This window comes from Musa acuminata, chromosome BXJ3-2 (assembly GCF_036884655.1).
Source record: "Musa acuminata AAA Group cultivar baxijiao chromosome BXJ3-2, Cavendish_Baxijiao_AAA, whole genome shotgun sequence".
NCBI classification, from domain to species: Eukaryota; Viridiplantae; Streptophyta; class Magnoliopsida; order Zingiberales; family Musaceae; genus Musa; species Musa acuminata.
The window spans coordinates 18,371,502-18,383,861 of NC_088350.1; the positions used below are offsets into that span (position 1 = coordinate 18,371,502).

The 12,360-nt window shown below is 36.8% G+C and overlaps 2 protein-coding genes across 5 annotated transcripts; one reads left to right on the forward strand and one right to left on the reverse strand.

The window, feature by feature from the left end:
- Nucleotides 1-836: 836 nt before the first annotated feature.
- LOC135582986 (organelle RRM domain-containing protein 1, chloroplastic-like) lies at nucleotides 837-8,115 on the reverse strand. 4 transcript variants are annotated; one of them, XR_010494535.1, is made up of 11 exons: nucleotides 7,720-8,115; nucleotides 7,527-7,624; nucleotides 6,237-6,480; nucleotides 6,062-6,159; nucleotides 5,883-5,970; nucleotides 5,209-5,282; nucleotides 2,675-2,743; nucleotides 1,611-1,679; nucleotides 1,431-1,537; nucleotides 1,106-1,354; nucleotides 837-1,027 (listed from the first exon to the last, which is right to left on the reverse strand). XR_010494535.1 is itself a non-coding variant. In XM_065139890.1 (10 exons), the coding sequence occupies exons 1-10, from the start codon at nucleotides 8,058-8,060 to the stop codon at nucleotides 1,250-1,252; spliced, it is 1,293 nt and encodes a 430-aa protein (XP_064995962.1). In that variant the 5' UTR covers nucleotides 8,061-8,115; the 3' UTR covers nucleotides 837-1,249. The 4 variants fall into 4 exon arrangements, 2 of the variants coding, with proteins under 2 accessions (XP_064995962.1, XP_064995963.1); XR_010494536.1 differs by having other exon boundaries at nucleotides 1,102-1,354; XM_065139890.1 differs by having other exon boundaries at nucleotides 837-1,354.
- A 385-nt stretch (nucleotides 8,116-8,500) lies between these two features.
- Nucleotides 8,501-9,331, forward strand: LOC135631864 (small ribosomal subunit protein cS23-like). Its single transcript, XM_065139892.1, has 2 exons — nucleotides 8,501-8,878; nucleotides 8,966-9,331. Exons 1-2 carry the CDS (start codon nucleotides 8,501-8,503, stop codon nucleotides 9,242-9,244), a joined length of 657 nt encoding a protein of 218 aa, XP_064995964.1. The 3' UTR covers nucleotides 9,245-9,331.
- The last annotated feature ends 3,029 nt before the right edge of the window (nucleotides 9,332-12,360 follow it).

Here is a 12,360-nt window from a genome sequence, read left to right on the forward strand (position 1 = left end):
TCATTATACATAACCAAAATCGACAACACATCAAGATTTAAATCATTTGCATTACCTATAAATTAAAGATAATGATGCCTCATGCTACTCTTGTGGCATGGTTTTGACTAATTAATTACAAAATCTCATCATAATAAACTTTTAATGGAACAAATCAATTTCATAATTTATCCGGTGGCGTTGTCATCCCCTAAATTTTAGGTTTCTACATGTTACGTGCAATCAACTGGTGGCTATTCCTTGTTTTATTCATGATCTTGTACGCAACTCTGTTATAAGATATTAATCTTTCTTAGATCAACAATAATTAGGAGTTCAAAATTTGTTCTTCATTCATCATGATGAGTTGCACACTCGATCCTTCCGTACGTGACCCATTTATGCACAGCCTTTATCATCCAACTCATATATATATATATATATATATATATATATAAGGTATTGTTATGAGAATATCAGATTGAGAGTACTTTTGGTATTTGGTGACAACATACAAATTAAGCATATGAATCATACAACTATACTCATGCTTTGATGCTTATTTGCTACCATATCACCTTGCTCTGGTGCTGCCATCATGACACGCAAATTGACAAAAGAAGCCCACACAATGGCTCATGCAAAGTCCAAGTAGACACACCATCATGGGCCAGATCAGCACACACACACCAATGCCACATCAGCATGTGTGATGTCAATAAAAATTCAATGTGCCGCATATGGCTTTCATCGATGCACAAACATAAATGAGTTGAGAACACATGTAGCTTTGAGGCCCAAACACAGTACAAACCAACCATAAGCAAACAGATACGTAGAAGAGTACAATGCTGATGTAGCCTTGTGGCGAAGAAAAAAGGAAACAATTAATCATGTATCCTTACAAAGATTGGAAAAGCCTTTGAAAAGAATCAGATAGTACTTTTGAAATTAGATCCAATTACAGTAGATTATACAATATGAAATAAATTTCTTCCTCTTTAACTGTTGTTGGCAAATGCTGAACCCAGTTCAGTTTCTTCAGATGCTAGGCAAGATATATGATAATACATCAGCAAAAGTTCACTAAATTTAGCAATGTACAATCTGAGTTGCAGTTACCTACACCAGGGGATGAATCCAACAGACAAAAAATCTGAAGGAATGCACATTCCCAGTGATCTGCAAAAGCGACTCAGGTAATTTGCCGAAACTTGGACCAGGCAATTAAACATTCACCCATGCCTTCGTCAATTTCGTGTGAGGTCATTTAGTTTGATGAAACGGATGAGCTTGATGGCCGTGGGTGCCCTCTGCTGTACTTTGGTGGGTTAGTTCTAGCAACGTCAACGACTATCATCCAGCCATTGATTATCTGCAGACATCAAAGACAGTGTAAGTAATCTTCTGAATCGATGCTTGGTTTTGCTTAAGAGACGAACTCTGGTTACCTTGCCATTCATCTCTTTCAGGGCTGCACTTGCAGCTTCTTCAGTTGTATACTCAATAAAGGCATAACCTTTTGACCTTTTAGATATTTTGTCCATTATAATTTTAACTGTTGTGATACAGAACAGAGTGCCAGTAAGCGGATAAAAGACAATAAATAGAAAACAAAAAACTGCACGTACCTTCAACCAACTCACCAAAACCTTCAAATGCTGCACGCAATGTTTTCTCAGACGTATAGAAAGATAGTCCTGCAAACAAGAGTTTCAAAATGATCAGCATACAAAGAACACCTGCATGATGTATATGGAGTGCACCGAGAGAGAAGTAAAAATTGGCAACCAATGAAGTACCTTCTTAATCATGAGATGAAACATCAGAAAATTCAGGATAATTTGTATAGCCGCTATAAGTCCCACCCAAATATCTTTATCACAAAAGGCCGATTATTTGGAGCCAAACTAAGGATCTCTAATGGACCATCTAAGACCACCTAGGAGTAGGCACACCCCATATAGCATGCAGAAAAGTCAGAAATGTGGAGATAAAGAAGCTCAATCTATAAATTCTATCATTCCATTCTTATCAGATTCAGTTCATACATAGGTGGACAAAATGACACCAAGTGTTTTACCTGGTCTGCATGCAACAAAAATATCTAACTATTCCAATCTAATATTCGACAACTCATTTGAGTGAAACAACCAGCCATGAAAGATGGTATTACTTTTCTATGGTTCAATCATTGTCTAAGAAATCTGTGTCACTTAAAAGTATGATTTATATCACAAGGAATGATTTCTCCTTGTTGGAGCAACTAATTATCATATCTCACTTATAACATGCTATCATGGTGTGAATAGATGATAAAATTTCTATTCTCTGTATAATCCAAAAATATGTATACTGGAAGTAAATTGCTATCCAAGTCTTTTTTCCTTTGATTTGAGAACATATCTCAACTAAAGATCTGATAGAATCATCAGGATCAACCATCAAAAACCTGATAATACCCAAGTCTAGACAAGTCAAATTTAAGAGAGGGAACATCATAAAACTTGAAAAACTATTTGGCAGGGACAAAGACTCAATTGCTTCCAATTAAGTTCATGCATCCAAGGAGCAACATCTGATCAAACTTTTCATATAAAATGTTCATGTCCCAGCTTCCTTTTGTTCTTGCAATGCGAGAGAAGTTTAACTTAACCTTTGCATGCTTTAGCTTAAAAGAATTATATCATCTTACCAGTCACAAAAAGTCTTTTGGTTCTGATTTTCTGCACTTCATTTGTTTCTGATAAATCAGGATCATTACCTGCAATTATTTAATGAGTCAAAAGATATATGATCATCTATGCACATGTGCAAACATATATATCCAAACTTAAGCTACTAAAAGTTCTGAATCCTCCAAGCTTGACAAGTGATATTGTCCACAATAAAGCTTAACGACAAAAAAATATCCATATAACCAAGCCTTGACATTAGGGCTTCTTGTTATTTCATGTCCACCAGAAGTTGGGCATCATAAGATAATCTACCACTTTGATCATTGTCACATATTTATGACACGTGACGGTTGATAGCAAGGTCTTGAGATCAAACATCATCTTCACTACTTATATTTTGGCAAAAAAAAAAAAGAACATTTATGACATATCAACCACAATGAATCCAAAATAATCAACAAACTATTTTCTTAAGGAACATTTGTGAAATTCAAAATAAAAAATAACAAAAATTTGGCAGTGTGAATGTTAGTGGACAAAAAGAGAAACACGTTAAAGTTTAACCAAGGAAGATAACCAACAATCAGAACAAACAATTAAACACATTAAGCAAAAGATACAGTTGATCATCTTCCAAACATTACCAACATCTATAAGTTGGTATTTAGAAGTTCAACTATTCTTTTCTCACAACTTTCTGTAGAGCAGTCAACTTCCATTTTGAAGCATCACTTATGATGACATCTAAGTGAAAAGTCATCCTAACTCAACCATAAAAAACATGACTGTATTTACTTGACACCACCAAACAGACTAGGATATCTCAATATCAGGACAAAGAAATATGCTGACATCTATTCGCTATAAGCAAATTCTTTTAAAGCATTAGCATATACCACAGTATGTGATGGAAACCTGACTTGAGACCTTTAACAAAGAGTTCTTTGGAAAACATTTTAAACAGCTGTATCTAAAAATTTGGTAACGGATTTTTGAAAACTAATCTACCTACTCTTTTCTTCTAAAATTTACTCCTTTCATTCAAGTATTACGTAACATGTTTACTTAGGACTTGAACTCCTGACTTCTTGACTGCACGCACTGCACTTTAACAACAGTGGATGTATCCAAATCTAATCAGCTAAGTTTCTTTGCAAGATCTTCCAAATCTAATATCAATAAGTGGCCATGATTTTTGTAGTTGCTAATAGTGCTAGGCAATAGTAATGGAATGATGTGAAGCATAACAACAGGAAAAAAATGGATGGATTAGGAGACAAGAGGGTGCGTAAGCTAAGATCCTTCCTTGGTTTTGTTAACTATTGTCGGCGCTTCACCGAACTTAGCAAAACTGGGCCAAAACTGCCCTGTTGTCACGTGCCACGATATGATTTCTCAAGCTTACAATGTTGTGTAAAACGTCAGCCATCTCAACCTCTTGGAACCCTCGGGTGACATAGGGTTGGATGGGGCTTTGAGTAGTGTTGGTCCCTATTTGGATTCATAAGTTTGTATGCAAAGTGTGCATAGACTTGCCTAACACCTCGACACTTGATTGAGGAGTTGTTTGTCAACTTAAAACTATCTTTTCCCTTTCAAAGTCCTTGTTTTCCTTTGCTCTCTAAGTATTTGTGTATTGCTTGCTTGCTACGGCTTTCGGTGAGACGTTAGGACTTGTCCATCGCTCATTTTCTTAAATCTAATCAATATTCTCTTTTGCAAGTCCTTTGAGGCCTCTATGTGATTGCCTCTTAGTTAACCCTTTGCAAACAAATATTGCAAGGGCGCCTTATGACTTCATCAATTTCAACCATGTCTGTGACACTCCGCCGCAAGTTTTCCTGCTTGTTGCAATAAGTGTGAAGCAACAGTTGTTGTTTCACCCGATTTGGCTCGTAGCCACCAGTCATTATCGGTCCCAGCCTGAACTGAGATGTGGATTGCGCCCATTTTGGGCGGTAGCCTATTAAAAAAAGAAAAGAAAACCTATATAACTCATCCATTGCTGATTTAGGGCTCATGTTTGCAAGCCCTCTTTGTCGTATACATGAAGCTCGTGAGTCACCTGCCACTTATGCCACCACCCGTCGCTCGCCATGCTATCATGGACGGCTACCTCCTCTTCTTCCTCCTTTCTCCTCTTCTTCTTCTTCCTCCTAGGTACATATCGGCGTATCAAGTGTCACACAACTCCACTAGATTGAAGATTAGAGACTTATTTTATGTTGGTTAAAGATGATTACATATATAGGTTAAGACATAATTTATCATTTAAGTATGCTTTTGTGTCAATTCAATTGCAAACATTGATAATCTTTTGTCATTTAAGCATACCTTCTTTGATGTTGTTGTTTTTCCATTTAAAAATATCTTGATTATTCTTATTTCGGCTAGTCTTGTTTATCTCCATAAATAATGATCAATTAGTGTTTATCTAAACAACATGGTGGAGAGTATATTTTTGAATGTGGAATACCTAATACTTTTAAAAGGACACTTAGACTTGGCTATGAGGAAGAGAATTAGGAAGGAGACCAAAATCAGTATGTACCTACTAATTTTTGACACCCTCTACATTGGAATGTGCCATAACTTTCTTCATGTTCATCCAACATCCTCCAAACTCTGCAAAAATAAGTTTATAAACTTCACATCCACTAAAAATAAGTGTGACAAGTAGGAATGGTTGAGATTCTGCATGCAGGGATATTTGGGAAAAGACTGCCATGTGCATTAAAGATATTGCATAATTTCCTAGAGAAAGCTAGGATATGGGCTGGGACAGCTTGAAGTGAAAAGTAGCAGGCTCTAGAACGAGCTTCAGTATTCAAGACAAATGGAAGAGACACATTATCTGTTTCTCAGATCACTAGGCATCAAGAAAATGTCAAATCCCACTTGCACTTTACAGGATTGTGGTGCTTAAACTTCTATTGACCAAATAAAGAAATCAACTTCTGTTGAGAAAGCAATCATGAAAGGTTGGCACATGCAAAACTACATATCTATACCTCTATTTCACTTCAATTACACAATGCATAACATATGGCACAAGAATTATACATCAACATCAAATCAACACTTGTAGTGCAAAATGTCAGCAGTAGGCATTCACATAGCCATTCAAAATAATAGGAGGGAAGTAAAAGTGAATTGCAAATTGCAAGAAAGAAGCAAAGATATTCAACCAAAAAAAACATATTTACAAAGCATCATGAGAATTACATGACTTGAAAGTATGACAAACCATTATAGTTTTTGTTCTCTGACTCAAAATTCATATCAGGCCAAACAGACAACACCCCAGGAACATCTGCCATGCAATTTAGAACATCTTAGACCAATTGAATATAGATGCATTGATGCAATGACATATTTCACATCTATGAAATACAAATATTTACCAGCTAGTTCTCGTGCGTATTCCTCGTCAATATGGCAACAAAACCCAAAGTCCTTTTCCCATGAGATATGATATATGCAGACTTGTGCATCCTTCTCACTGCAATATCTTTTAATGAGTATCAAAGAGAAAAATACAAGGAAGAGATAGGAAAATATGAAAAGAGAACAACTTACTTTCCCAAAACCTTTGTTAGGGTTTGGGCATAGTAGTCCACCATTTGTGCCTTGGTGACAACTTCTACACCAGGTTTCTCGATCCGGACTAGCCAATGCTCATTTTTTCCAATGGATGAAGAAAATATCCGAGTATGGCCATCAGTTTTCATTTGATCAGCTGGTAACTGGTCCAAGTAGCTATAATTTTTCTTACCATATCCTTCATTTGTGTCAGGTCTAACGGACAAAACCCCTGGCATACCTGTATATCACATCATGTCAATGCCAAAATATCAGAGATAATATTAATAGCTGAAATATTATGGAAACAAATTAAAATAAACATTATAATAGAGATTAAATGACAGTAGGTCTTCATTTCAACCATACAAGATCCAAATGGCGACAACAATATCAAACACCTATCTTGTGAAAAGCCTGAAATTTAGTTTCATCTTCTTTGACATAGAGCATTATGATGTCTAACTTACTAAATCAGAGATCCTCCTCTTCTCAATTATGTAGTATTAAGATCAGAAAGGGATAAAATTCTAGTACATGACCAAGGAAAAGTTCTCCATTTAAAGTTTAACCGGTGAAGAATTAAACATATCCGTAAATTGTAAATCAGTCAGCAAGACACCTAAGGAAAAGATCTCAGATGCATTTTCACTTAAAAAATATGCTTTTTTTTCCCAAGAAACACTAGAAATGTTTATTACTTCAAAAGACGAGTACAACCATTGTTTCTAGCATCCGAGGTAATCAAAACAGATAACTTGGAAGGCCATTCCTCCTTCCAAAACATATCTACCCTATTCACTCTAGCAAAGTTTGCTAACCAATTAGCCAAGTGGTTTCCTTCCCGAAACACATGAACAACTTGAACTTTGTCAAATAAAGCTAAGCAGTCCAACATGTTCCCGATTACATTCTTGAAGAACCATGGTGGTGTAGCCCTATTGTTAATGAACTAAACCAAAGTCACTGGATCGAGCTCCAAAATAATTCTCCCCACTCTCTTCCTGCAAGCAGCTAATATTCCTCCCTCGAGACGTTGCTTCATTGTATGATATCAATGTCCACCGGGGTATGTTTGCAACCACCCCGGGATTTGAAGAATATGCTCTTTACTACAACAATTCAAGCTTTGAACGGAGATGAGCCACCTTTAAAAAAGTTAACGTTTGACAGCAGCTTGCAGAAGGCTGATAAATTGAGGTATAAGAATGATCACAACCTCACAAATTAATAGACAAAAATAGAATATAAAGACACGCATGATGGGAAAAGACTTAGAAAACTCACGGGCAAGTTCACGAGATGACTCCTCGTCGATTTCGCAGCAGAAACCATATTGGCTTCGCCAAGAAGCGTCATAAATGCACATCTGAGCCTCTTTCTCGCTGCTTAGAACCCCGAAATTTAAGCACACCCAAACAAGAGGAAGAATCCCCCTCAAGAAAAAGAAATGCAAGACAGAAACAAAGGCCACGGCTACCTTCCCAAAACGCTCGCGAGGGTTTCGACATAGTAATCGATGACCTCTGGTTTGGAGGAGCCGCCGCCCGGGGGCCTCTCCATCACCACCATCCACCGCGTACGAGGAGTGGAAGACCAAAGGGAGCCCGACGCCGTCGCCTCCGCCTGGGAGGGGAACGAGGCGCGCACGGAGATGGCGGTGCGAACGACAACGGCGCGGCAAGCGGCGAGCTTGTTGGAGAAGCTGACAGCGAGCTTGGTGGCGACGAGGACGGGGTTCGGCGGGAAGAGAGCGAGAGCGGAGCTGGTGGTGGTGGCGGCGGCGACGGACCCGCCGGCCGGGAGAGAGAGGAGGTCCATGCCGGCGGCTGGATCCTCCCACCGCGGGGCAAAGAGCTGTGGATAATAACAAAATGGCCGTCGATTTTGTTATCTAATTTATTTTATTTGATAAAAAAAGAAACAATAGAAAATATTTTTTTATTATTAATAATTCTAATAATCAATCCCCAAATGAATAAATTAATCAATTTAGTAAAAAAAAATAATACTGTTTAGAGTTAGACTTTTTTTTTTCTTTTTTTTTTGCTTCAAAAATACTATTTTTCTCCCAAAACTGTAATTGTAATTTATTTTTCCTCATCTTTCTTTCCTTCCCTTGGAATTGTGATCGTAATCTTCTCTCAAAGAAATTGTAGCACTTTGTGTTCTTTCAAATAGCCTTATCTTATGGGCCTCATCAAATTGGGCCGCGTAATAATTAGGCCGGTCCATCAACCGGCTTTGGTTTGCCAAATTTGATGGCTCTCCTTATCCACCCGCACCAGCGAACAACTGCGACGGCGCCTCGTCTCCCGACGAGAGCAGAACCAAGCAAAGCGGGGAAGAGGAGGAAGATGCAGTCTCTGAATTTTCTCACCGCCCAACCCATCCTCCCCATCCCACAGCGCCGTCGCCTCGCTTCCCCCAAACCTTTGGTCTTCTTCTCCTCCTTCTCTTCCTCCTCAACCACCTGCATCATTTCTCTGTCTCAGGGCAACCCAAAGTGCCAAAACGCCAGCGCCCGCTCGCAATTGAAGAGGCTCACGCCATTGGCCTCCGCCGGGGCGGGCGCGGCCCTCGATGACTCGTCGGACGCCAGCCGAGTCGAAGAGGCCGAACAAGCGGAAGAGAAGCAGGTAAGCGAACCACCTTGTTTCTGTGGGTGCCCTATTTTTTTTTTTTTCTGTCTGATCCTGTCCTGTGATGGGATTTGGTGTGCGCAGAAGTTGGGGATGGTGGTGAAGCCGCCGGAGAACCCGAGGCTGGTGCTGCGGTTCATGTGGATGGAGAAGAACATCGGGCTGGCGCTGGACCAGGTGATCCCGGGCCACGGCGCCATCCCGCTGAGCCCCTACTACTTCTGGCCGCGCAAGGACGCGTGGGAGGAGCTCAAGTCCAAGATCGAGGCCAAGCCATGGATCTCGCAGAAGCGCATGATCGTTCTCCTCAACCAGGCCACCGACATCATCAACCTCTGGCAGCAAAGCGGCGGTAACCTGTAGACGCCCTCTGTCTCTTCACTTGGAATTTTGGTTGTCATGCCCTTTTCTTGCTAGAAGATAAATTGCCTGCATTGCTTTTGTTCTAAATGTGTCTCTCTTTCATTGTTATAGAGTAGTACATTGGAGAAAGATTAAAATACATTTCAATTCAGATATCCAGACAAATAATATATGAGAAAAATTAAGAGCCAAAGGTGTGAATGACATAGCAGCCTAAGAACTCAAATCAGGATTGTTAAAAAGATAGATAGATAAAAATATATTTTTAGAATAATAACATAAAATTTTGAGTTTATTTTCGATAATCGAGTACCAACAAAAGCTTGGTGTAATCTGCACACTAAATCCACTCAACATGAGCCAAAATAGGAACACACTAATTCCAAGTTTCTTGTACTTGGGATGAGGCCTTGTGGTGAGTCAATTTCTTTAGCCCCCTCTTTTACAGTGACAAACAACAGGTAATATGAGCAAGTGTAGAGCAGCTTGGAAACCCAACAAAAGAAGAATGTGTCATACAAAATGTCAGCATATGAAGTTATAACCTTTTCCTTAGTTCAGCTATGAAAATGCATGTTGAAGTTGCTGCCCTCCACTGAGGTACAAGAGAAACTTGAGCTTGATCCATCAATTTTCCAATAGATTTCTTTTTTATTACAGACTGGATGGGATCTGCTGGGTTCCTGACTTTGGAATTGATCTCTTTTATGACATTCTATGAGATGACATCTTTTAGCATCTGTTACTTGTGTACCTTATGCCAACATGATTTGTAAGAACTTTAGATTGAAACCAATCAATAAAATGGGGGTTGCAATAGTTTCATTAAATTATATCACCAAAAAGAGCTGTTGTGCCACACAACCATTTGAAATAATGTTTAGAATATATCTATGTTAGGTTGAACTTAAAATAAAAAAGTTATGCTTGAGGTGAGGTGATAGCAAGGAATTCTGAGGTGATGATATATATGGATTTGAAGGATATTATAAAACTTCTTTACATGATATACAACTCTGTGCAATAAAATAATGTCTGACAAAATTAAGCAAGGATGATGATAATAATATTGATGTAGATAATTAATTACTTGAAATAGAGCAATTATGGCAGCTCATTTGGATGATCAACTTGCAATTGTGCCAATCGTGTCTTTATAATAAACTCATGCCAAATTCAGGGGAATCATATATGGCAAGGGGGAATGAAGTCATTGCTAATATATACCAATCATTTATGGTTGATGTATAGATTCTTAATTAATAATGATCGAAATACAAAATCATCAACAATTAATCTTTTTATTTGTGAACGATAATAAAAGGGATTACACAATAAATAATAATAAGACTTGTTATGATGATTTAGCTAGTGATAATCTATATTTTTCTTTTTCTCAGACTGGAGTTGTTGTCTTTTTGACCATTTATTACATCTTCCATGTTCTATGGACAGCAATGCAAAGATTGTAAGCTGAGTACAAATGTCAAATTGGTCATAATGAGAGTTATTGTCGAGGAGAATTTTTATCGTAACAAGGATAAGATTAATTAAATTAAGAGGATACTATCAATCTTAATCTTTTAATCAGCTATTCATCATATACAGTGGGAGTTAGTTAGATCAGCTGTTCATCATATATAGTGGGAGTTAGTTAAAGAGTCTTCATATTCATTCAAAAATCTTACCATCAACTACTCTCTTGGGATATTTTGTATAGTGAAAATTCCATTATACATAAATGTGCATTTAATGTGTTTTAAATGTGAAAAATTGTATAATGAAAAGTCTTCATATACCTTCATCATTTAGATTTAGGTTAAAATCCATTTTAACTAATGTGATTTTTGTATGGACCACTTAAATCCTTATGGTTTACTCTCCTGTCTAAAATAATTTTTATATTATAAAAAAAAACATAACATATAAGCCTCGATTACTTTTGTGACATGTTGATTCACAATAAATCATTAATATAATGACATATATAATTTAAATTTAAGAAATGATTAAGATCTATTTTAGTCCTTGTGATTTTTGTCATGGATCATTTAAGCCATTATGATTTATTTGTATATAAAATAACTCTTATATTTTAAAAAATGTAACATATAAGCCCCCTCGTCAAGTTTGAATTAATACAAGTTAAAGTTTTCTTACGTGGTATGTTGACTCATAATAAACCATTAATATAATGATAAGTATAATTTAAATTTAAAAAAGGGTTAAGATCTATCTTGTTAAGGAAGGGGAAATGGCAGAGGCCATACCGACGGACTATAATATCTCTCACTTTTGAAATTTATATAAGGATCTATTTGTAAATTAGAGGATCTATTTATAAATATAAAAATTTTAGGGATTAAATTGTTAAAGTTAAAAAATGAAAAATAGTAATTTTATCCCATCGCCTCCCACGCATCTCTGTTTCCCACACGAGGAAATAAAAGGAGAGGAGGTGTGGTGCATTGAGGAGGAGAAGGGAAGAATAGGAGAATAAGAGAAGATGAAGAAGAAAAAAAAGAAGAGGGAGAACTAAAGATACAAGTATATTATATGTTGATAAATTAATAAATTTGTTTTTAGTTCATGAATAAAAAGTTAACAAATCTATAAATGAAATTTTAGAATATGCTCTTCAAATAAAGATAGATGAAAATATGCTCTTCAAATGAAGATAGATGAAAAGAAGGACCAATAGGAAAAAATTCAAAAACTAGATCTCAAGGGAGAGATCAAAATAGTAGAGACCATGGATGATATGGTGCTAAGGCAAGGGACGAGGCTGATCAAATGAGGCTTAGAGGAGCTCAAATAAAGGTAACAAAGAAATCCGTCAATGTTTTTGCTGTAAGAAAATTGAATATATTGAAAAAAATTATTGGTACAAAAACAAAAATCTAAATATTCCTTTCGACTCTCATTGTAAAAAAAATGACCATCTTAATAAGGATTGTTAGAACAAAAATCAAGCAAATTATCATAAAGAAAATAATAGTAAAAGAATAAAAAATATTTTCTTTATAGCATCCGATAAAGAATATTTTAAACATGTTTGGTTTTTGAATAGTGAATGTAGTAATCATATAATATGAGATAAAAATTTATTTGAAAGA